Source organism: Podarcis muralis, chromosome 1 (assembly GCF_964188315.1).
Source record: "Podarcis muralis chromosome 1, rPodMur119.hap1.1, whole genome shotgun sequence".
In the NCBI taxonomy this organism is placed as follows: Eukaryota; Metazoa; Chordata; class Lepidosauria; order Squamata; family Lacertidae; genus Podarcis; species Podarcis muralis.
In genome coordinates, this window is record NC_135655.1 from 22,383,654 (window position 1) to 22,408,932 (window position 25,279).

General features: G+C 42.8%; 1 protein-coding gene across 2 annotated transcripts; it reads right to left on the reverse strand.

The window, feature by feature from the left end:
- Nucleotides 1-849: 849 nt before the first annotated feature.
- GOLGA5 (golgin A5) lies at nucleotides 850-24,973 on the reverse strand. 2 transcript variants are annotated; one of them, XM_028717267.2, is made up of 13 exons: nucleotides 24,768-24,973; nucleotides 20,755-21,366; nucleotides 18,784-19,002; nucleotides 17,536-17,755; nucleotides 15,336-15,459; nucleotides 14,475-14,678; nucleotides 13,565-13,735; nucleotides 11,781-11,909; nucleotides 8,699-8,797; nucleotides 8,046-8,271; nucleotides 5,821-5,926; nucleotides 4,478-4,541; nucleotides 850-1,508 (listed from the first exon to the last, which is right to left on the reverse strand). In XM_028717267.2, exons 2-13 carry the CDS (start codon nucleotides 21,317-21,319, stop codon nucleotides 1,428-1,430), a joined length of 2,208 nt encoding a protein of 735 aa, XP_028573100.2. In that variant the 5' UTR covers nucleotides 21,320-21,366; nucleotides 24,768-24,973; the 3' UTR covers nucleotides 850-1,427. The 2 variants fall into 2 exon arrangements, with proteins under 2 accessions (XP_028573100.2, XP_028573091.2); XM_028717258.2 differs by having other exon boundaries at nucleotides 24,755-24,973.
- Nucleotides 24,974-25,279: the final 306 nt, after the last annotated feature.

Below are 25,279 nucleotides of genomic sequence, written 5' to 3' on the forward strand. Positions count from 1 at the left end.
CCTGGGCAGCGTGTATGGAGGTTCTGGGCTGTCCAGATGACAAGACCCCTCTCTCAGCCTCACTGATGTGGCCCAAAGGAAAGCTTGGCACCAGCTTGGCTACAGGAGTTGCAGCCTAGGACCACTGCTTTAGGGCAGTCATTTAGGGTATCTAGAAATTTTAACAGGAACATATATGTAGCCAGTCTGTGTGAAATCACCCATTGCTACAATATTTCTTGCTTCCGATGCTCCTTTGATTTTATCATCAGAACAGTCTAACAGTCTGAGAATAAATTCCAGTGGAAGCCAAAGGGGCCTGATGGCTTGCCCCATACCCCTTCCTCACACCCAAAAGGTCTAATTCCCTTCACCTTAATCACTGTTGTGTTTCTCAGCTGCACAAGCAAAAGGAAGAAAAGTCTCTTAATAGGAAAGCAAGTCAAAAGACCACAGGAAATTTGCACTGGCAGATCAATAGACCACAGATATATATAGGAGGCTATACAAATTGCATGAAATCAACAGTGGTCAAAAATAGCTCAAGCTTGGTGGTTGCTTTTATTGCCAGCTGCCAACCCCTTTAATGATCAATCCTCAACACATTTTCTGAATGTGTTTGAATTTATAAATAAATATTTTCTTTCTATTAAATGAGCATGATGCTAAGATTGATACCATGAAAATTTGAAGACAGGAAAGATTTAATAAGGCAACTGATGGGCAATGGCAAAGATGCAAAGAACAAAAGGCACTCAAATCTAACAGTTGCATATGTACACGGCTATACATGACTATCAAAATATGGTTCAAAAATATCAGTTTTCTGCATTACTATGGATGACACTCCAAAATTTTGAAGGACCAAAGTTAAAGCAATGCACAATATATTCTTTATTTCTCTTTAAAGCTATTTACAGATAAGGTAAATTCTGAGAAGCAGGCGTCAGGTCTGTGAGAGAGCTTATTCAAGAAAAGCTAAATGTATATTTACAAAGTTAAAAGGTGCAATAATGAATGGAAGTTCATTTTAGCTTCTAATTACAGTTAGTTTCCCTGATTAGAGCCCATTTCCTGCAGGATCAAAAAGACAGTGTGCCCCATATCCATGTATACCTTTCAAAAAATGGTGTTGCTCTACACAGGCTTCGTAAGTGTGTGCAACGCTAAGGGAGTGACGAAAGACAGAACAGAGGCTAGAATTCTTTGAATAGCCTTCTCCCCCAGGGATATGGCTTTTGTCTCATGGAAGTGAAAGATACTTAAATTAGATCACCTGCCAAATAATTTAAGTTTGCCAAAGTAGCAAGGAAACAAATGCAGCCGCTGTCCTGTTTTCCAATGCCAAAACCCTTCTCCCCCTTGCAAGCAGTCAGCTGTTGGGGGGGTTTCTCCTTGGCCAATGAAGGTTACATAAACTAAGTATGTTTCTGTTCCGGAATCGGGTTTTATTTCCCACTTGGATGATCATGATGCATTTCTGGGGTGTAGGTGAGCAAAACAATCATGACCCAGAGGTGAAGCAGCGCCTGGCAAGAGAGAAACAGGAGTTAGAGCACAACACTAGGAACTGTGAGAAACCCAAACACCCTGGGCAGTATTCAACTACCGCATCCCGTCAGCACATGGATTTCAGCTTGTAGAATTGGACTCTCTGGGCACCCCCCATGCACACACCATTTCCAAATCTGCTCCAGATGTTTTGGGGGGAGCCCTAGAAAAGATTTAGGGAGTGAGCAGGGAGACGAGAGGAGAGGAATGATCTGGTGGAATGAGAGACTTTGCACTATGTTGGATCCCACTCCTGAGGCAAAGCCCTGCACCGTTAGGGGAAATTCATCCAATTCCACTCAGGAAACAGCAGTGGGACATGTGCTCCCCATAAAACCTCACACGTGCAGATGGGGAACTTGCATTGGCGGCGGCGGGGGGGGGGGGGGAATGCCATAAGCACAGAGATCCATTTGCATTTGTATATCACATGGGTAGGCAAACTAAGGCCCAGAAGCCAATCGTCTTCTAAATCCAGCCCGCGGACGGTCCGGGAATCAGCATGTTTTTACATGAGTAGAATGTGTCTTTTTATCTAAAATGCATCTCTGGGTTATTTAGCTTCCGAGATCAGACGAGATCGGGCGTGTTCAGGGTAGTATGGCCGTAGAGGACCATAAAATCATGTTTTGAGAAGTATGCATCTCTGGGTTATTTGTGGGGCAAAGGAATTTTTTCCTTCCTGCCCACCCCCCCAAAAAAATATAGTCCGGCCCCCTGCTGAAAAAGTTTGGTGACCCCTGGTATATCAGCTCTTCTGCTGAGCAGTTCACCTATGCATACATAGGGCCATTCCATGCTATCCTTTCATCTGCTTTTTGAAGGAAAAATAGAATGGCCCCATAGATGTATATATACTGGAGGTAAGCTAGGCTGAGAGAGAGAGAGACCACTTCAAAGTAAACCCAGTCAGCTTATTGGCCAACGGAGGATTTGAACTCAGTTCTTCTCAATGCTCTATCTGTTGCATCACACTGACTCTCTACCTACCCAAGATGCCAAAATGGTTAAAGCAAAAGCTTTTGGTGCAATACAAAATAAATGAATTCTGACTTTTCCCCCTTTTTCACCGCACCGAGAAGGAACACACTTGCATTAGTCACGACAAGGGCTCTGAGCGATGGCAAAGTAAAGTGCAGTTTCAGACACGTTATGAAAAGCCTTTCAAATACTACAGTGACCTTGTGAGAGTCTCCCGTGGGCAGCGACAATGGCTGCTGAAGAGATTATAGATTACATTGTGGGAAGGCCGAACCCCCGCTGATACACTGCAGATGCTAACTGAACTGGGATATTAATCTAAAGATTTTACTGTTAAGTGGGAGTGGACTTTTGGGTCTGAATACTTTTAAAAGATGGGGGAAAATTAACATGGCCCATTTAATATTTGGAACTGGCACGGGAGGAACGACATATAAGTGTTCAGCTGAAGTGTTTTTCCTGCCCCCTGCAGTATGTCACTATTGTGAAGCCAGAAAATTGAAAATCTCAGACACTCAGTAATATGCTCTCGAGAAAGTCATTTTTACGACAAGTGGAGAGACCAAAAGAGACAGATGAAATTCAAAAAGGGATTGCTTATATAACAAGGCAAGATACCACGACAAAGCAGAGGCTGAAGTTCCCTCTAGTGGAAAAGGACAGGAGTTTTACATGCGCTGGAAATTTATTCACCCCTGTAGAGGCAAAACAGATGCATTCTTTTGGGACAATCATGGCATACCCCGCCCCGCCCCCCCCCCCAATATCTTATCTGCCGTGATGATTGAGCAGGAAAACAGTGATAGAACATCTGGTTTGCATGCATTCCCAGCACCTCCAGGTAGGGTGGGAATGTCCCTTGGCTGAAATTCTGCAGGGCCCCTATGCTAGTCAGTGGAGACAATGCTGAGCTAAATGGGCCAAGTAGGGACGTGGGTGGCGCTGTGGTCTAAATGACTGAGCCTCTTGGGCTTGCCAATCAGAAGGTTGGCAGTTCGAATCCCCACGACGGGGTGAGTTCCTGTTGCTCTGTCCCAGCTCCTGCCAACCCAGCAGTTTGAAAGCATGGCAGTGCAAGTAAATAAATAGGTACCGCTGCGGTGGGAAGGTAAACGGCATTTCTGTCCGTTCTGGTTTCCACCTATAGGATGGTACTGTATGCTTTAGCTGCAAGGAAGCTGTGAGATAAATCGAAAGGATCCTGGCAGCAACAGCGGCAGAATCACAATTTATTTATTTTTTTAGTTTAAATTAGGATAAAAAGTATAATTTTTATTATTAAAATCTTCTTTAAAAAAATAAAGTTTGTTGTAGGTCTAAACAGTGATAGGGTACAAAGAGAGGCACAACTACGGCAAGACAGCTCCAGGGTTGTGACCATAACGTGGGCATTGTCCTGAGCTTCCAGGAACAAACTGCCTGCAGGCTGTTTGCTGTGATGGGCTTGGGGTGAGGGTATGGAACAGGATGTTCAGTTTCCTCTCTTAAGGCAGTCCCAGGCATTCAACCCAAGAGATCTCCCCATGAAAGTTTATCTTCAGGACTGCCATGTGGCTGTTTCAACCTTTGACAGTTCCTAGCCTCTTGCACCGCCACAGGGCTTCCACGTCGGAAATGCTGCTCTACCAAAAGCAAGTGTTAAGTCAAACAAAGCAACTACTAATGCCAGAAACAGGATATTGCTACTTCAAGGGAGCAAACTATTAATACTACGAGTTAAGAGCCAACTGTAAAGCTGCACTGAAGCACAAGACCTTTTCAAAAAAGGCAACAGCCAGCATCTATTGCGCTGCATGATTCCAAGATGCAGCTTGCATAACCTACTTACAGAGCATGCTCAACTGCCAACGTTAATTACATCCCATTTTTCTTGTACATGCCACTCAATGCCTGTCAGATGAAGATTATTTATTATGTAAGAAGGAATAAAACTGCTGTGCTTTCAAAGTAGGCGAAACAGACTCACCATATAAATGATCACAAATACCCTTGCGATCGGATACCGTCGTAGAAAGATTCCAAGTCGAATGCTGCAACCAAATGCAATATCAACATTAGGGAATAATATATGGTTATTAGCTTGCAGCCATGAACTACTGTTTAAATCATTTATGCAGCAGTGGTTAATTTTTAAAACAACAACAACCTGGTAAGACAGGGGCTGGCAACACGAAGCCTATGGGCACCCACTCCTGACATGTTCCTGGCAGGTTCCCATGCCCTGCTGAAATTAGGCTTGAAATAAGCATTCTGCCACAGTCATGAGAATAGGTTGCAGTATCCAGAGGTGAGGCTTGGGGGGGGGGAGGGTTGTATTCCAGTAGTAGGTGGGGTAAGGCCCACACAAAATAACACGCAATGGACATATATCTAAATCTTGGCAACTCAAGTGTCACTTTCAATTTTCTCCATTAAAAACTTTGTAAAAAATAAAAGAGCCACTCTCCAGCAGTTTATCTTTCCTGATTGCACAACAGGCAAAAATAACTCCAGAATCCTAACAAAAGAAGCTGAAAGCATTAATTCACAGCAGAACGGCAAGTCCTTAGAGCTAATCAAAGCTTCAAACTTCTAAAAACAACTGCATCCTGGAAATTTTTTGCATGCAATAGCAAAATGCATGGACGCATTTTGCGTGTTTACAAAGAACGAAGGTCTACCTCTCTGCTGAGACATCTCCCCTTCTTCTTTGACCTTCTTGTAATAGAAATTCTTACAGAAGAAAGATCTGTAATGGCATACTTTGCAGAACATCAAACCCTTTCCATCCCAAATGCTCCCTGTTAAATAGCTGATGGGCAGGAGAGAACTTCCTGGATAAAATTTGGCTGTGGTTCATATCCACCCTTTGGGCGGGAGTTCCTCAACCCAGCTCTAAGCCATCAAATGAGACATAACAGAACAAAGATGTCCACACAGATGGGGATAGATTCTGAAATCCCTAGAAGAAGGTGGTTGATCTATAGGTTCTTGTTCGTTTACAGAGACAACTTTCATTTGTTTACACCTGTAACTTTTCAAGATTAACACGGAATACCTTTTGAGGTTTCAAAGAGTATGGAGAAATGGGACAATGAGAATGATTCCTGCCCCACCAGAGCAGTGGTGGCAGAAGAATGCAGATCAGTGGGCTTGTATGAGAGAACAAGGAGGGCTCTTTACTTCTAAAATGAGCATGTACCAGATTCAGGACCTTCGTTCACCTTGCTGGTTTTTCAGAATTATGTTTATATTACTAGCCGATACTGTAAGTAGACGGGTGGGGTGGGGAGGAAAAGGCAGAAAATCACAATGGCTTCAATTCCTCACCTAAACTGATCTATACTGCTGGCAGCCTTGCGGACTCTGCCATACATTCCTGCTGCATTAACATCAAGATCACTAAAAAGGACAGGAACATTTCGCATGCGTGCACCTAGATTAAAAACAATTAAAAAAATTAGTAGCAGAAAAAAGAATTCATCAACCAGTCGGTAATACTGAAAATCCACATATGGCTTGACATTACTGTGACAAAAAGTGAAAAGGACTATAGTCCTACTCAAGAGCAGGCCCACTGACATTAACCAACATGACTAAGTTAGGTCCCCTCATTTCAATGATTCTACTCTTAAGTAGGACCTATTGGGATACCACCCAAACACAACACTTGAAAGACCCAGCTTAGATGCTACTTGACTTCAACAGCAAGCTCATATTTTGAAAGTCACACCGAGTGCCCTGCAATGGAATAAAAATCCCAGGATATGTGTACACACAATTGGGATAGCAGAAGGAGCACATCTTAAGCTCGTGTACACAGATAAATGAGTTACAGATAGGTAGCCGTGTTGGTCTGCCATAGTCAAAACAAAAAAAATTCCTTCCAGTAGCACCTTAAAGACCAACTAAGTTAGTTCTTGGTATGAGCTTTCGTGTGCATGCACACTTCTTCAGATACACATATCTGAAGAAGTGTGCATGCACACGAAAGCTCATACCAAGAACTAACTTAGTTGGTCTTTAAGGTGCTACTGGAAGGAATTTTTTTTGTTTTGACAGATAAATGAGATTCATTTTGGGGGAAATGCTACGACTTAAATGTATTAAGAAGGGGAAGAAAGTATACAACACAGGCCCAACTCTTCTGCAGGGGCGTTGAAACAAAAAAGCTGGACTGTAAACTGACTAAGGAGTTTTAGCTATCTTGATTGCAGCCAAATGATGAATTAAGGCTGCCATCATAAAGATGCAGTTATTCAAAAGTAAGCCTCAATGGAAACAGTGCATCTTATTTCAGAGTAAACTGGTTTACAACTGCGCTGCACTGCATTTTGAAAGTACTTTGAAAGCTGAGCAGAGCCAACTTGCTCAAGTCATCTGTAGCCTTTTACTAAACCAGTTGTTGTTTTTTAACTCTGGCACCAGACACCTTGTTTGTTTCCAAGTCCTGGACTGTGGTACCCTAGTCCAGATGATGGGATTAAATCTGTTGAGTTGGGAGTGGGCTACTACTGCCTTAGAAGGGTGCTGGAATACTTTTTATTCTGACAATTCTCCTACAGCTCTGTCTAGATGAAAGACTTCCCTTGCTAAAATAACTTTTGATAAGATGGAATGTCCTGTTGAGTTTACTGATTGCATTAAGAACATTAGAATGTAACGAGTAATGAAATTTCTTACTGGGGACAATTGTAATTGAAATCCACATTTTTATATGTCATTGATGAAGTCACCGATTAATTACACTCAATTGACTGGCTCACACTTCCAGTCCCACAAAACCTTTTATAATTTCTAGTAGGTTCAAAGGGGGGGGGGGGCTAAAGATAGCCCCCAACCATGCATAATTATTTTGAAGATTTTTTTTTTTTAAGACAAGAAAATCAAATCAAAATAAACTTTGATTTTAAAGTGAAAAGCAATTTTAAGAGAAGCAAGCTAATGACTGCATTGGGTAGTTTTACTATCATTAAGCACCTGACCACAACTAAATAGGAGGGGGGGGTTAGAATATTTATCATTTCTCAAAAGACTGAGCAAAAATATACAAGATAGAATAATGAAAAGAAATAATCAAAGTTATAGGAGGACTTCCTTCCAAGCTTAAACATTTCAAAAACAGGGAAGGTTTTATTTTGAATATGTTGCAGAAAAGTTCTGGTATATTGGCAACAAAATTGCTTGAAAAGGAATTAAAACACCTACATGTGTCTTCCTGTAGCCCACTAACCTCTACAAAAGGGCAGGTTAAACTTTCAACATGTAAACTGGTTGTAATCAAATGTTTAACAAGAGTTCAATGAAAAGCCCTACACAGTCATTGACTTGCTTCTCTTAAAACTACTGTACATGACCAACTCATACTCAGAGTAGATCCACTGCAACATTTGGTGTGGGTCCCACTGGATTCTAACTGGAGGGGGGAAAGCAACACAACCTGCTTAGCTTCCAGGTATTTCCCCAGTCTATCCATGTACTAACATGAATTTATTTACAATGCACACATCCTTAGTGAAGATGGTTGTTAGTCGTCAACATGCCTCCATTTTTACCTTCGCCGCCGTCAATTCCCACCATATTAATGGAGGAGCCATTTGTTGAAGGACCTTGGGCAGTCTTCAGCTGCTGCTCCAATCGCTCCAGCTGGTAGACTAAGGAGTTCTTTTCTGTGCTCAGATTCTCCAACATGGTCTGTTTCTGAATTAGTGTCTCCGTCAACTGATGAAGCCGATTCTCCAATTCCGATTGACTGCTGCTACCTAGTGTTTTGTTTGTCAGCTGGGTAGAGGAAAAGGGATAGAGGAGATGAAAACATCTTGACGATCACATAAGAGTGGCATGAATTAAATCAATTTCCTGAACACAAGCAAGGATACAGAGCAATATCACTCACTGCACAACTTGAAGTCCCAAGCAATGTCAGGTACAAGGATGCCAGTATTTAATATAAATGATTTAAAAAACAAAAAACCCCAATACCAACCCAAAATCTGGAGCAGTCCCACTGTGATGCCAGCACCCCCCACATCCAAAGCATTTATGTGCTTTCACAGGAAGCTTTTGGTTTCTTCCAGCATCTACCAGCAGTACGTTGGCTAATAATTCTGTTGTGCTACATTTACATCGCACCTTTCCTCCAAGGAGGTCAAGGGGCTTCTATGTTTCTCCCCTTCTTATGAAAAGAATTAAAGTCTACTCAAGTTACCTGGTTTCTCAGCTTCTGAATTTCCTCTTCTCTGTCCGATATCCGACTCTGCAGAGTATTCTTTGTCCGGTACAGTTCTTCTTCAGTGTAACGTAGCTCCTGGAAAAGAAATGTATCCAGCAATGATGGTTAAAATGGGATGGTTAAGCAAACTCTGCTTCCTTATGCCACTACCAGGTCCCTTTGCTTTTTACCAATGGATTGTTGTTTCCACATCCACAGCTGAAAGGGTACGTCAGAGTTGAGAAAAAGCATGTTTAGGCTATCCAAGGCTGAATAAAATTATGGGCAATGGAATGCAGTGCCAGCCATATAGATGAATGGTTGATCACACAAGAATGGTACAAGGGGGGAACAGCTCCAACACGCTTTGTTTCTTTAGTGGTGAAAAGCTGACGTTTCACATCTAGATGTTCCCCTGCCTCATTTCTTGGCATTCCTTGCACACTGGCTTCATCTGATGTGAGTTCTGCATGGTGACAGAGACACCTACAGACTCCCAAGCCTGTTAGCAACATCCTCCGGTTATGAATATGGAAACAAATGAGCAGAACTTGATCAGGGGCCCTTTTCAGAACATGCCTCTTCTTGGAAACTACAACTCGGGGCACTGTGAAATAGCACGAGTATGACACAGGATGAAGACCTTGAATGAAATGGGCCTGGGAGATCCATAACAATGTGTTTTAAGGATGGGGATTGTGGAGAAGTGTTTGGGCATTGTTGGCCCTTAAGAGTATGGACAGAAGCCCCCTCCACCAAACTGGCAGGGGCCACCCCAGGCTACCCAGTACATCAAATGTGGGGCTGCCTCTTGGAATATTAATACTGCCCAAAACATATTCTGTATGGTTCCAAAAGTGCAATATAACACTCTGTCAGGTAGAGTGAGTGGGAGTTTAGTGGCCACCTGCACTTTAGGAGTGTGTGTGTATATAGGAGTTTTGCCTGTTTAGGAGAGGGATTCTGAGCACCTCCAGTTTTTCTTCTGTGAAATAAGAATTTGGTGGTGCTCACAACACTTTCTTAGATTTCCAAAGTGTTTCCTTTGTCCCAAAAAGGCAGATGCCCTTGCCAGTCTATTTGAAAGGCCTGTCACTTCACAAGGACTGGACGGCTGAGCAACCTGCTCAGCAGAGAGGACATCTATTATGGAAACAGGCCTGAGTGAACTGGCATTCCCCCTTGCATGCAGTTAACATGACTGGGGTGGGACTGATGGGAGCTATGGTTCCCTCAATATCTGAAGGACCACAGGTTCCCCATGCCTGATTACGAGGGAGTTTGCACTACATATTCCAGACTTATTCAGCAGGCTAGAAAGGCATTATTTAAGCAACAAGTGTCTCTCCGGTCACATGCAGTAAGTGGATCAAGGGCTGCACACCCTTGTGCTCAGTACTGCGATTATTATTTCATTTATGAACATATGCATATATACATACAATTAAAAGTCACTACTTATATAAAAACCAAATTCAAATTTGTTTGCACATACAAATGAACAAGAGCCATTAAAACGCATTAAACATCATTTTCAAATCCAATACGGACCAAGAAAGATCTCTATTCTGAAGCAGGAAAGTCTTCAACAGATGCCAAAAGACAAGAGCGATGGCACCTACCTGACATGTACAGTAAGTGCTCTTTAATGACTATAAAGCAGGACTACACTGTTGGCAGATTTCATCCTCATTTTCAAACTATTTAACCCAAGTATTGCTTAGAAATAACAAGCAAGAAGGCTGAAGCGAATTACACCCAATACTCATTTAAGAGTTTCCACCTCAGAGCCAAAGCACAGGCTAAAAACGGACTGTCCATCAAACTGCAACAGGGCACACCATATGGCTTCATAATACTATAATAATAAACATTATGCAGCCGCCTTCCGAGAGCAAACGTAGATCTTTTGCCTTTTCATTAGTTCAGCCTGCCACTCTCTAGTTAATATGGAATTTCTGGAAGGACAAGTAATCCTGCAAGATGGAGAGTTCCAACCAGGTAAAGCAAATTAAACCTTTTTTCACTCCCCATGACTTTGTCTTCATCTCACAATACACATGATGAAAACAAAAAACAAACGAGAAAGATTCATGAGATACAGGGAAACCGATCTGTTTCCAAGTGAGCATTGACAGGGCCTTTTGAATCAGGTTAGATAAAGAGCCCCTTTTTTGAGGGCTCTTCATTGACCTCGTCAAGGGTTCATAACATCAAAATTATGTGCAAAAGCACACCATGATTTCCATTAATGTATGAACACCATAGCTGTGGTGGTAAGCACTCCATGTCCCTGCCTGCAGGACCATTGCAGTGTATCATTTAGTAGCATTCACAACTGTATTTATCTACTGCGCTGGCTCTTTATAGAAGCAGTTGGATTTCTACCAAGATTAGGGCTTTTAAAGATCAAACCGAACACTCTGAGCCAGGAAGTGAACAGGCAATTATTGTAAATGTGCAAAATTTACACTTTCATATGTGCAAAACAAACGGAAGCTCCAAACAGTCTTCAAAGGCAGCACATTGCAGTAATCCAAACTGGAAGTGGCCTGGACATGAATGACTCTGGCCAGATTGTGGCTTCTCAAGGAAAGGGCACTCACAGCCAACAACCTCCCTGACCTTCCGGAAGTAAGACTGGATCTAGGAACACTCCCTGGTGGTTTAATTTGATTTTGAGGGGAGAATGCAACCCCATCCAAAATGGCTGAACACATACTCCGAGATTCCAAGAAACGAACCCAAACCAACAGCACTTCTTCGTCTTGTCTAGAGTTTGGTTTGGTAGCTGGGGTCTTTATGGGCTCAGGGAATTTAATGACCACCTACATTTGAGAGGCTCAAATCCTTGCAATTCTAGAAGATTTTTAATTTTAAAAGTCTGTTTAATAAAAAGTTATAATCCTGTCCTGCTCCACAGACCTCATTCAGCAGGCTCAATAAGCACCTGTTAATCACACCTTCCTCAGTTCCCTCAGAAAGACATGCAGTTCACCAGCCAAAATCGTTTTTTCAATTTCTGGGTGGTAGGAAATATTTAAGTATGGCGAAATGATAACCTCTCTCCAACACTTACCTGTTTTTGTCTCTCTAGTTCAGCTTCCACTTCTTGCCTGGATGCTTTTTGTGTTGCAATTTGATCCTGCAACTCTTGAATCTGTTCTCTTGTGGACTCGGCTTCGTTTATCTGCTGGGTTTCCATATCCTGCATGATAAGGAAATGTTACTTATGTATGCAATTTCATAAATGGCAACGCTTATGAGCAGGAGCAAGTGGCCCTATCTTCATAGCACACTGAGCCAAGCTTCTCCCCTCTTAGTAAGCACCAGCAACTCCCTGTGCTGGGAAACTGGGAGCGCGATGGTGCCCCACTAGCATCACCTCACCAGCCACAACTGGTTGCGTGTGATAACTGCAGGGTGGTCCTTGCAACACACTATTCCTCCTCAGCAGTTGGCTTGTGCGCCAAGGCAGTCCCACTGGGAGCAACTCCAGAGACTATGGAGAAGTGTGGCTAACTGCACATGCAGTCTCCTGAGTCATGTGCTGGTGGTGCTTCATTAGAGTACTGAAAAGGCCAACTTCTTGCCTAAGAGATTAAGCAGAAGCTAGATAGCCGCTAATCAGAGTGCTGCAATACTGTAATGGAGTTCCTTCACTGACAGTGGGGTGGACCAGATGTCATTTGAAGTCTCTTCCAGGTCTACTGCTCTGTGTACTCTGAACTTCTATCTTTTAATCTATGGTGGCCAATGCTTCAAATCTCTCTGCCAGTAGCTGGAGGTACCCAGTCCTGTATCCTAGGGAAAGGAGGCAGATGAACACACACACACACACACACACTCATTCTCTCACGCTCTCTTTCTCTATGCATCCTGCCCTGCCTCCTCGCAAGATCTCAAATGGAAGCACCTGTAGCCAATGAGTGCAGCCACCTTGAAGCATTGGGCCAAAGATAGGGTTGGTTTAATTTAATGAACAAGAAGACAGCACTGGGGCAGTGCAGATGAAATTTCTCACATTTGTGTAATTAACACTTTCCTCCCTTTGTATGCTTATCCTATTTTATTCTCACATAACCACCTTGCGAGTTAAGTTAGACTGAGGGGGCTTGGCTCATGGGTCACTCTGCAAGCTTTAAGGCTGAGAGAAGATCTGAATCGGGCACATCCTGCTTCAAAAGCAACACCCCAGCCATTCTCATTGTTGTTAAATTAAATTTATATCCTGCCTTTCCTCTCAATGGAGCCCCACGGCAGTTCTCTTTCTCTTCCCCAAGCCCTATTCAGTCAATAAAAACATTTAAACCTCCAGCATCTTTAGACCAGTGTTGGAAAAAGGCCTGCCCAAATCCCTGGAGAGCCACTGGCACTCAGTGTAGACAATACTAAACTAGACAGACTAACGGCCAAGATTTGGTACAAGGCAGTTTCCTCTGCTCATGATTCTTGTGCCACATTAACCAACCTGGACCCTGCATTTCTGACCCCGTGCAAAGCAGAACAGGTCTGTTCCTTGATGCCACCCTAGCTATCTACAGAAAAGTGCGCCTGGCACCAACACTACCAACTTTTAGGCAACAGGAAAATATGTTAAGACCTTCCCCAGGCATTTTGGTTCTTAACTGGGATCAAATAGTATGACAACATGCTAGCCTGTAGTGGTGTTCCATTTTTTAGTAGGTGAGGTAGGGTTTTGTCCTTTACCGCAGGATGAGCACTTCTGATAAATGCCATCATTTTATTCTTTTCAGTGTTTGTTTTAAACTCTTTTTCAAAAAATGTAAATTGGTTTGAGATATTTTATGTAGTAAGCAAGAGGGCAAGAAGCAGCAGCAGCAGCTATGGATGTTACAATACCTGCAGTTCTGTCCTCAGTTGCTGTATCTGCCCCCGCAGTTTTTGCAATTCCTCCCTTTGCATATCGTTCTCGTGCCTTAGTTCCTCCAACTCCATGATGCTTGTGGTTTGGCTATCCAGACCTTCAATGCCAGACCCTTCTTTCAGGCTGTTTATCAACTTCTCTTTTGACTGAGATTTAAGACATAATTTTACTTATTTATATTAGCTGCTTAATTTTTATTCTTTTACAAAAATGAACATTACAGCCATGCATAAAACAACCTAACATATAGAAGTAATGTTAATGAAATTGCAAAGTAATCACCACAGTCTATGCTTGATTGCGCACACATTAAAAAATAATACCTTACATTTACTACCCCAGAAGGGCTCACTTTGAATCTGGCAACAGCAGGACTTGAAGGTGATGGCAGCTCCCTGTGGTTCCTCCTCAGCAGCTGTTACTTGGAGGGATACTAACTCTGTAACTAGTTATGTGTTCCTCCCAACCAACCCCATAGCTGCAAAACAACTGCTTTCGATGAAAGGGGTGCTGCCATGCTAGTTTTATTGTAATTATTGGTATGGTTTAAATAGATTTTCTATATGTATATTGTTCAATTTTTGTCAATGTTTATTTGTTTTTTAATTACTGCTTTTTCTAGGTTTTTAGCAGCTCTTAAGGCTGCTAAATCTGTAAGATGCCTTGAATCTCATCTGGGGAAAAGGTGGAATGAGTAAGTACGTAAGTAAATAATAATAATACCTGAAGGTTCTCATTAGCAGTCCCAGCTATCAGTAAAACATGACTGCATACGTATCTTTGCGGATAAGGCTTGGGTTACTTTGTATGAACATTTTATTTTTTATTTTTAAAGAGATAAAAAGGAGGGGAGGTATGAATTTTGATCCAATAAATTTGCTTCACCTGGAGTATGCGTGTAGCCTTTTGTTTGTAGTCTACCAGTTCTTGCCTAGCAGACTCCAAGCCGCTCTTGGCCATTTTGACTTGCTGCTGAAATTCATCTGCCCTCCGCTTCTCCTCTGCAGATTTCCTCTCTGCTGCAATAACTGCTTCAGCCAAGTTCTGACGCTCAGCTTCCAACTTACCGAGACGAGCCACATACTCGTTCTGTGAAGGAAAGATTAATGTTTATCACTTCAAAACAATAAAAAGAGACATAGAGAAAAAATGAGAAAACTGGAAGGGACATTGTTGGTGGAATTGATTCTACCCCTTTCCCCCACAGCTCTCCCCTGAGGACTGAAAACTGGCTCTGGAGGGTGTGAGAAGAAAGAAAGAAAGAAAGAAAGAAAGAAAGAAAGAAAGAAAGGTGATCCTGCTCCATAGCAACTAATTATAACTATAATACACATATGGAAAGGCTGTAGCTCAGTGGCAGCACACAGAAAGGTCCCAGGTACAATCCCTGGAGTTGCAAGGCATTATTTATTATTGTTTCTTATTAAGTCTATATAACTCTTAGTAACAATAGGCTCCCAGGCAGTTTACAAATAATAAAAACCTATTACACAAACCATCCATAATTAAGAGATAAAATCTATATACAAGTTGGGCTGAGATGGACTCCTGTCTGAAAGCCAGGACATCTGCTGCCGGTCAGCGTCAACGATACTGAGCTAGGTGGACAAATGGGCAGACTCTGCATGAGGGGTGCTTAGGGAGGAGAAGCATCGCCAAGATTTGAAGGCACTTTACTGCACTCTGTCAACTGCAGTTCCTCAATCACTGAAGTGAAGCACCAGCTTCCAAGGTTGCTGTTCTAACCTGCATTTGTTTGTAGCCTTCCTGCTCCCGTCTGAGCGCAGACTCTGCATCATGCAATCTCTCTTGAAGAGTCTGGAGAGCTTGATTGTGCAGGCTATTCCCTTCGCTGTTGTCCTGTATTATTCTGGAGAGGAAGAAAGCAAAGGTTTAGTGAAACAAGATGTGAAGAATATCAAGACACAATCCATAGTAATGCCATCTTTTCCACAGTATTGTAAAATTACTTCTACTTTGGGAGTAGAAGTTTTTTTGTGTGTGTTGTGGACCAGATCCTTATCTGTCCCCGATCCAGCAGGCCAACTTTGACAGGTGAGTGTGAAAACTCACCTGCCAATCACATGATGCCATTATGGTGCCAGACAATTGACTGGTGGGTTATCCTACCCACCCATGGGAGGCCCTTGTGCAAGCACTTAGGAACCACTGTGGAAGGGGCTTTGCCCACCCTATGCTTGCCAATGCTGAGCACATGGCGGGCAAAGCTGCTTTCTGAAGGGATGAGCTGCGCAACCATGTTCCCCACAGGGAAGCCTGTTGCACAGCAGGTCTAGCAGGCTTAGAGTCAACAGACATCAGCTGATGGGCAGTGACATGAGCCATGCTGCATTATCCTATTTTTCACAATGATCCAGCCGCATCTCTGCCTGCCCCACATCTGACAGCAGGTGGATGCAGTTTAGGGGGAAAGCCTCACTGAACAAATCGGGACCTGAGCTGGGCCAAACTTGGCCTGCAGGCCAGAGGTTCCTTGCTCTCGTTCTACTCAGTCCTATTCAACATTTCCTCCACAGTATTCTTCTAGTTTAGTGCCTAGCTTTCACAAAAAAGAAGTCTCAATTAAAAACAAAACAAGACACCGAGCCAAATGTTATATTGCATACTTTCCCTCTCTGTGTTTTTTCAAAGTTTATAAAGGGAAAATTAATCTCAAGGCAAACAAACTACCAACTACATTTTCTAGTTTGTTTGCCTGTTCAAAGGAAAATGAGTTATTGGACAAGGACAGTGACTGCATTTGGGTTCTTTGCTTCCTTTCATTTTTCCAGAGAAGAAAAACTCAACTTTACAAGACTCCTGCAGGATCAGATTAAAAATCTCTGGTCTCCCTTGAGAATCAACCAGATGCACCTGGGAAACCCACACACAAGACAACAGATCTCTCCTGCTGTTGTTCCCTGGCAAAAGTGCACGGCACCTCTGACACTAGAGGTAACGTATTGCCACCATCACTAGTAACGACTGAGAGCCTTAACCTCTACGAATTTGTCTGAATTCAGCCCAGTTTCTACAAACCGAATGAAGGAGGAAGAGCCACCTTAAAACGGAACACTTCCCAATGCAGAGAATGCAAACAGATTTCCCATCTGTTCTGTTTTCTAAGTTACAGTCACCGGTACTACATAATGAGCTGGGCCTTAATACCTCAGGGAGCTTAAGAAGCAGCTTGCAACACTAAATGATGGTGCTGTTATTGAGAAAAACAAGAGGTGCAATGAGCTCGCATCACCCCCTTAGAAACACTGAAAGAGCCTGGATTGATGCATTTCAGCCAATGGGCTTTCAGGAGCCGCCCATTCCCCACCTCCAGAGAGGAGCTGCACATTCCAGTGAAAATTAGGCCCTATTTAAATGAGCCACTGTTCTGGGGTGGCTCCCATATCACAAGGAACATGAGTAAGATCTCGACAGAGAGTGCTTGGGCAGATTCCATGGTTCGAAACCACACCTGCAGATGTCATAGATTCGGTTTCAAAATCATGCAAGCTGGCCAAACCACATGGAAGCAACTGTAGTAGTTGTGGCAGCAGCTTCTACAGCACTAAATGTGTCAGATGAATCAGGCCCTCAGCACAGCATATAATGAGCATTCTCCTTTATGAACAGAAGAAGTACCGCCAGAGCAATCCGACTGATGCCTTTAAGGATAAAGCCAACAATCAGGTTATTGATACAAAAATCATGTTATAAGCAAAAAGGATACATTAAGAGACAGCAAGCCTAAAGACCTTGATTTCTCTAATTCTGGGTTTCTCAAACTTGGGTCTCCAGCTGTTTTTGGACTACAATTCCCATCATCCCTGATCACTGGTCCTGCAGGCTAGGAGGAATGATGGGAGTTGTAGTCCAACAGCTGGAGACCCAAGTTTGGGGAACCCTGCTCTAGTTAAGAAATAATAAGGCAAGAGGAATATATTAGTACCGTGATTTTTCACTCTGCACTGTTTCCAATGCTTTAGTACGTGAATTGAGAAGCTGATCGGCTTCCTGTAACCTCACTTTCAGGACAGCCAGCTGGGAATCCTTGGCGGCAACAGCTTCCGTCAGATCATCCACTTGAGCTTGAAGTCCCCGAACGAGCCTGTCATTGTTTGAATGGTCAACATTCCACTTTTCAACTCTTGCTCGGGCACTGTTTAATTCTGCAAAAGTTTAAGTCAGCAGACATCAATGTGATTCACAAGGTTGTTTGAATAGTTAGTTTGTGTAACATGATTTTGCCAGTGATTAGGATACTAAATATGAAAGTATCAATGTGTTTGACCACATTGTCCCAATTCAGATATACTGGGCAGTTTCAAGTCAACATGCCCCTTCAGCAGAAGGATTTCCACTTGTGCAACAGAACTCCCCCTCTCCTCCTCCTCAATCTGTTCCGAACCTTCTCTAGCCCCCCAAAGTAGATCTGGGGAGGGTGTGGAGAAAGGAGAGGGGAAGCTGCATTGCACCAGTGGAAATCCCTGCACTAACAGGACACGTTTCTTGGATACCACCGACTTGTATCCAGACTTTGCTCCCACCAACAAAAGAGGGAGGATGCTTTTGTCAGCTCCCTTTTAGAAGAGCATCCCTTGGAGCTTCTTCTAAAATCTGCTATGGAAGACTGGGGAACCCTTTGAAATAGTGCAGTGGGTGGTGCTGGGGACAAACGCGGCCTCCCTCAACTGCCCTGCTTCTTTCACCACAATCCTTCCACTGGATCAAAAGCCATCCATGGACAGAAGTAGCCCTTCTGTTTGTGGAGGGTGAAGCCTGGACGAAACCCAGTGTTATCAATTTCTTAAGTACAGTTAGGAAATGGGGGGCTATAACTACCTGAAATAAATAATGTTATTAAGCAAAACAATGCAAATGTGTAAAAAAAAAGACTTAAGGACGGAAGACACTTGTAAAAATACAAAACAGGGTTCTCACTAGTGTGGAGAATCCAGCAAAGACATTCAGAAGGGAAAATATGTCAGTATAATATGTCCCTGCTATTTCCTCCAATGGGAACTCTGGATCCAACCCCATATCAATAATAATACTTGGAATTTTTAAAGCATGTTTCAAGTATTCAGAGGGCTTTACATAAATTATCTTAGCACAATTCCCAATCATTTGCTGTATTACCCTCAACTATTTCCAAAGGTGCTAATAGCTGGAAATGTCAAAGCTGTAAATCCTCTACCTGTTTGCGTTTCTTTGGCTCGCTGAATTAATGATGCCATTTCTTGATTTAAAGATTGCACTTCATTCCGCAGAAGTTGATTCTCAAGGCGAAGATTGGACAACTCGTGCGATTTCCCATCGTTAGGTGCGAGGCTGGGGTTTGCTTCTGCAGCTGGCAATGGGTCTTTTTTAACATCCACATCAGTCTCCAGTCCAGAACTGGAACTATCCAGAGTATCTGTACAGAGAGCCACATTTAAAGCAAGCACATCTCTTTGCAGACCTACTTTCTACGTTGAACAGAACAGAGTAATCCCATGCCTGTCTGCTCAGAAACAAGCCTCACAGAGGCTCCTATGTACTGACTCCCAGGTAGTCTAATGAAATACAATTATCTGCCATAGCAGTCAGACACACCAGATATTTATTCTTTTAAAATTACTGCCACACATACAAAGATACCACCTTACTCCATAGCCCTGTTTGGGTGTTCCAAGCCCCACACAATTCCAATCACCTGAGGAGAGTGGAGCTGTTTTCGATGGCCCTGTCCTGAAAATTGTGCCCTGTTGGTGGAGTGTGCAAGACTCAGTGGTCCAAAAGTTGCATGGGACTGGTGTAGGCTGATGATCACTATGTGCATCAAAATTGACCATTTTCATCACCCCACCAGCCTGACCGACTGTTCAGTATGGCTTCGTAGGAGCACATTGGCATCTTTTAAAATCCAAAATGATGTAGGAGACATCTGTGAAACAGGATGCCCCATCTATTTTTTTCTAACGTGCTAGCCAAACAAAGCCCAAAACCTAACCTTATTTTCAATGGCATAGTAAACAGATACTAGACAAAAGCCAGGACATGGCATCCTGATTCCTGCATTCAGCAGGAGGAAATGCAACATGGGAGAGAAAATGAAAGCCCAATGGAAGTGCAAAACTGCATGCAGAATATTTGTGCACACTTATGCATGGTGAAGGTTGGGCCTACCAGGAGGAAAGGGGAGGTGGTGATCTCAGAATTAAAATGAGAAACAGGCCCACAGGGTGCAAATTCCCAGTAAGGTCCCCAGTGTAATGAAATGAATGGGAAGCACACAAAGGAACCGCTCCTGTTCACTACAATAAAGCTTGCAGAGTCAGACGATCAGAGGATAAAGCACCGGTGCTGTTCTGGTTGTCAGCACATTTCCAGGCCCAATTTAAAAGCTCTGAATAGCTTGGGACTACATTCTTTGAAGGATCACCTGCCACCTTCAAGAAGATGGGTTGATGGGTTGCAGATAAGTTATATAGCATTTGCTTTGTATGCAGAAGGTGCCCGGTTCAATCCATGGCACCTCCGGGTAGGGGTGAGAATGTCCCCCTTCCTAAAACAAAGGACAGCAGCTGCCAGTCAGTGTGGACACTACTGAACTAGATGGACTAATGGTCTGACTTGGTATAAGGCAGATGTACCTATATGATCTTACCAAGGCCTTAAGGTAAATTGTGGAGACCCCTCACATGGGTCAATGGTAAGATCTAACAGGCTAGAAGACACAAGAGACAGGGCCTTTTCAGTGGTGGCCCCTTCACCGTAAAACTTTTTCCTCTGGGATGTTTGTTTGGCTTCCTCACTTATTGTTTTTAAAAGGGTTTGACTGTTGAAAACCCCTTTTTATTGAATAATGATGCTGGTCTATATTTCCAATCCAGAGTTTTAACTGCTGCTACTGTTTTATTGATGGCTTGTAGAAAAGTTATTTTAAGTTGTAGTTTTGATGAGCTGAACTGTATCTTTTTAATTTGTTTTACTAATTTTGTTGTGAAACCACCTTGAGGGGGTTCCCCCCCACAAAGTGGCAAGCGGAAAAATCCTAAAATAAAATCCTTTAATAACACAGAAATCAGAATTTGCACCATGTAATCATCATAATAAAGGCCCAGAATCCTCTCACCACTACCAGACTTTAACATATTCCTTAACCTCTGTAGTTATGCTTAACTACCATTGCCTTGACTCCGAACGGAAGCATCTTCACCGGTTTTGACACTCTGCGAACTTGCCGACACGGAGCTGATGCTTGAAGTCCGAGAGTGATTTTGAGAAGCAGCTGCTCTGCTCTTCTCTCGCTTAAGGTCCATTTTCCCATTTGGTTCCTTTTCAGAGCTATTGAGAAAGTCAAACAGGAGTTCGTCGTTGGGTTCGGACTTTTTCCTTCTCACAAACTGGGAAGACGGTCTGGGCATGGAGGATGCCTCTGTGGAAGGGGAAGATTCCACGGATATCCTGGACGATGCTTTAACATTGGCGGTTCCTGCCAGGATTGTTGCCTTTTGATGTTTAATATTATCTGCTGCCGAGGAGACAAAGCCAGACTTAGATGATGCTGGATACTGCTGATCCCGGGTCTGCTGGTGCACTTTGGGGAACTCGCCGACATCATCCAAGGTGCTATTGTTGTAATTTGCATTGCCAGAACTCTCTTTCTTGCTCAAAGCAGATGCAGCACCTTGATCCACCTTGTTGAGAAGGTCTTCTGCCTTTCCAGCCAGGTCAGCAAACCAAGACATAATGAAAGTTAAAAAAATATATGGAATTTGAAGATCCAATATCCACCCTGGTGGGAGAAGAAAAGAGTCAATCAATGGGATTTTTAGATCACACATAGATTATTATTATTTTTAACTAAAGCATTCAGCTGGCATTTCCTTCAGGTTGCCACGCAAAGTCAATTCTGTAAAGCTTGGTGGAGGAAGTTGTTCCATCACCACATAAACCGGAGCTGGAACCCAACAAATCACCAAGTTAACATTTCTCTTATTCTTTAAAATTATATCCTCAATGAAAGTGTCAGGCAGAAGGGCAATGCCTGGACAGCATCTCCATTTCACTCAGCAGTACTTTTAAAGGCAGCCCTACAGGACACAGGCTGTGGGATAAAATCCATGGGTTTCAACACAGATCTAACTCAATCACACAGAAAGTAAGAATGTCCCATTCAGTGAGCAAAAGGGATGAGTGGGGGAGAAGTATAGCTTAGTTGGTAGAGCATGAGACTCTTATTAATTTCAGGGTTGTGGGTTCAAAAAAATTCCTGCATTGCAGGGGTTAGACTAGAAGATCGACATGGGCCCTTCCAACTATACAATTTTGCGACCTTGGCTGTTCTGGTGGAGTTGGACTATGGGGACATAAGCTATGTGATGAAGAAAGATACATCTTGGCTCAGCCATGCATTCCTTTTGCTCTACAAATCACTACTTTCTATGAGATTATGGAAGATCTGGCTGTAAACATGTGTATTGGATGCAATGACATAACATTTGGTGCTTGCAGGTATATATGTGGATTTTGAGAATTATTAAAAGCAGGCAAATGGCAGACAGATTTACACAACAAGACAAAATTCACTGTGAAGCTCTTCTGTACAAGTCATGCTGAAATCAATGGAAGCTGTGCCAGAGACAAATTTGGACATATCAGCCTTTTTATTTACAATAAATCCAAATAGAATTCTATATTACATCAGTTCAAATGCCAAACAGTTTTCTCCAAGGAAGGAGGCTAAAAACAGTACTGGTTTAAGTATTTATATAAGACAAGTTCATCTACCCCACTGCTGGAAAATGTGACCAGAAATACGAATAAAGATCAGTCAAAAATATGAATAAGTTTGTTTGGTTGAGCTACCACACATCATCCAGGGTCCATCCACACAATAATTTATTCTTCATATGAGGAAATTCTGGCCTCAATAAAAATGTTACATTTCTCTAGGAAACACTTTTAAAGAACCTAAAACTTTCTAAGTGTTATACAGCTATTAAAACATAAGAGATCCCCTGTCGGCAGGTTCACAATCCAATAAATATGATACAAAAGGGAAAAGGATGGAGAACAAAGAGGGAAGCAAGCAAAGTTTAGAAAGTCACAGCAGAGTGGTTTAATAATAATAATAATAATAATAATAATAATAATAATAATAATTTATTATTTATAGAGTGTGGGGAAGTACTGCTGCTCCTCTACCCAATGGATGGGACCAGGTTAGTCTCCCCCTTGCTATGACGTTCATCCAAGGAGGCAAATGCGTGAAAACAATCACAGAAACAGGCAGGCAACACCAAATCCTTGGATCATGGCAGCAGATTTTTAAACCTCTACCATCATGAAAACAGCTGCCAGCCAGTGATTGCTCCACTGATGTTTTGCATAAATGTATTCCAGGCCTGGGGATGGTTGCTACTGCAGATCTGGAGGAAAAAGCAACACATTTTGTGGAAAGAAAGAAAAACCACAGCCAAGTTATCTTTAAATATATAGCACTCTACAAGTGGTTTTTTTGTTTGTTTGTTTTGTTTTTAGAAAGCCACAACCTTGGCAAACCCTTGCCTGCTATGTAGATTAAATTGTGTAGGTGTTTCTTCTAGTACACAGGAGGAACACGCTTCAAGAATAAAAACAACATGTGGGTGGGTCCAGGGGTTGGCATAAATACTGAGATGTGCATTGTTATTTGCTCAAACTCCAGTCAGTCAGTCAGTCAGTCAATAATATTCCTTTTCTCCTATTCTATTTGTTTGCCTTTTAAATTTTAATCTTGCTCATCAGATCCTGCTCTGCCAAAGGCTCCATCTTTTCCCAGAGATATTACCTCAGACTTATTTTCTGCCCCATGCCCTCACTGCAGCCAGTAAATTCCACAATGCTCCCAACCCTCTTCTTCCTACCTCCTATTTCTTTCTATATTTGACCCGCACATTCCTCTCTATGCAAACCACCTCACCTCCTTAGCAAAGAACAGTTCTACAACAGCAGTAATTCCACCACAGTAGGGTTGCCACCTTTTAAAAAATTTTGAGTGGCCAGGCTCCTGTGCCTTTTCCAGCTGAGCTGGAATAATCTCCCTTTGGGGAAGGCAGAATCTCTCTGCTGCAGTTCTCTATGGGCGGAGTTCACCTGCTAAATCTCAACTTAGTTCGCAATTAGCAGGTTACTTACCTTCACACTGATTTGAAGCCACTATGTGTCCTTTCTAAAAGAGGCTCCTGAACAACTCTTGAGTTGGGGCAACTGACTAAAATGTTTTAAACGGTTCTAATTTTGGTTCCTGTTTTGTTTTTGTTGGGTTGATGTTTGTTAAATGTTTAGTTGGGGTTGGCGGTTATTTTGATTTGGGTATAACTGTAAACTGTTTAATATTTTTATTATTGTTTTTGTTGTTATCATTGGTTTCTATTGATTTACTGGTTGGTTTGTTGATTGTATAAGTGGTTTTTTAAAAAATGTTTGATGCTTTGTTGTGTTTTTATATATGTTGTAAGCTGCCCAGAGTGGCTGAAGAAACCCAGCAAGATGAGCAGGATATAAATTTAATAATAATAATAATAATAATAATAATAATAATAATAATTACGGTATTTTACACTGGCTCTCCTCTCTCTCCTGCCAATAATAATAATAATAATAATTGGCAGGAGAGAGAGAAGAGCCAGTGCAAAATAGTGGTTAAAGCCTTCAGAGGGAAAGGTGGGCTTTAAACAAATGAATAATAATAACAATAATAATGTGGCTTAAAGAAATTAATAATAGTAGTAGTAATAGTAATGATGATGATGTCGGGCTAGAAGTAATAGTAGTAATAGTAATGATGATGATGTCGGGCTGGAAGACCAGGATTCAAATCCCCACTCAACCATTAGGCCCAAGGGTTGATTTCCAGCCTCTCAGCCTAACCTACCTCGCCGGGCCGTTGTGGGGATCAAATGGGAGAAGCGTGTGAGCGACCTTGGGCGAAAATGAAGACTATAAACCGCCGGTGTACTCATAAACAACAAATAAAATCGCAATCGCGCGGTACTAGCCGCTCCACAAGACACAGCGAAATTACAACCACAGTAGAAAACCTAATTGCAATTATTATGACCATTATTATTATTATTACTATTGTTGTTATTGTTATTATTAGGGGTCCAAACCCCGCTCCCAGGTAGGCCTCTGCTTACCCTCGCAGCCTACCCCAGGTCTCCGAAGCCAAGGAGCCCACGCTGGGCCTTCGACGCCGAGGAAAGGAGCGAGGCGGGACAGAAGCCGACAGCGGCAGCAGCTACTGCCCAGGCCGCAGTCTAGCCAGGGCTCCCCGGATCCATCTTCCGGGAGACGTGGCCACTAACCAGCGGGCACGAGGACCCAGCGGCGTCAGCCCCACGTCGGCCAACCCTTCGCAAGGCGGCTGACCCCGTGCGGAAGTGACGCGAGCACGCACGTCCCCGGTGGCCGCGCCCCCGTTACGTAGAAAGGCGGCGTTCGAAGTGTCTAGAGATAGGGCCATGAATAGAGTAGCCCGTGGAGTTGAAACGTAGCCGAGGTTTCTTTGCTTTCTCCCTCTTTGCGAGTGCCTTGAGGAGAGGGAAATCCGCCCAGTTTTTTAGATATGGGAGTGATCCTGATAGCTGAAGGGGTTTCCCACTCCTACTTCCAATGCTAACGGGCTTGATTTGAGCTTCTGCCTTTTCTCCAAATGCTCAAGA

What these genes read in the sequence shown, in the direction of transcription:
- GOLGA5 (XM_028717267.2), bottom strand. Translation starts at nt 21,319, where the DNA reads ATGTCTTGGTTTGCTGACCTGGCTGGAAAGGCAGAAGACCTTCTCAAC. An exon ending in AGCCAAAGAAACGCAAACAG is followed by an intron (nt 17,756 to 18,783) that starts GTAGAGGATTTA and finishes AAACTTTTGCAG; the next exon opens with AATTAAACAGTGCCCGAGCA. An exon ending in GTGCAGAGTGAAAAATCACG is followed by an intron (nt 15,460 to 17,535) that starts GTACTAATATAT and finishes CTTCCTCTCCAG; the next exon opens with AATAATACAGGACAACAGCG.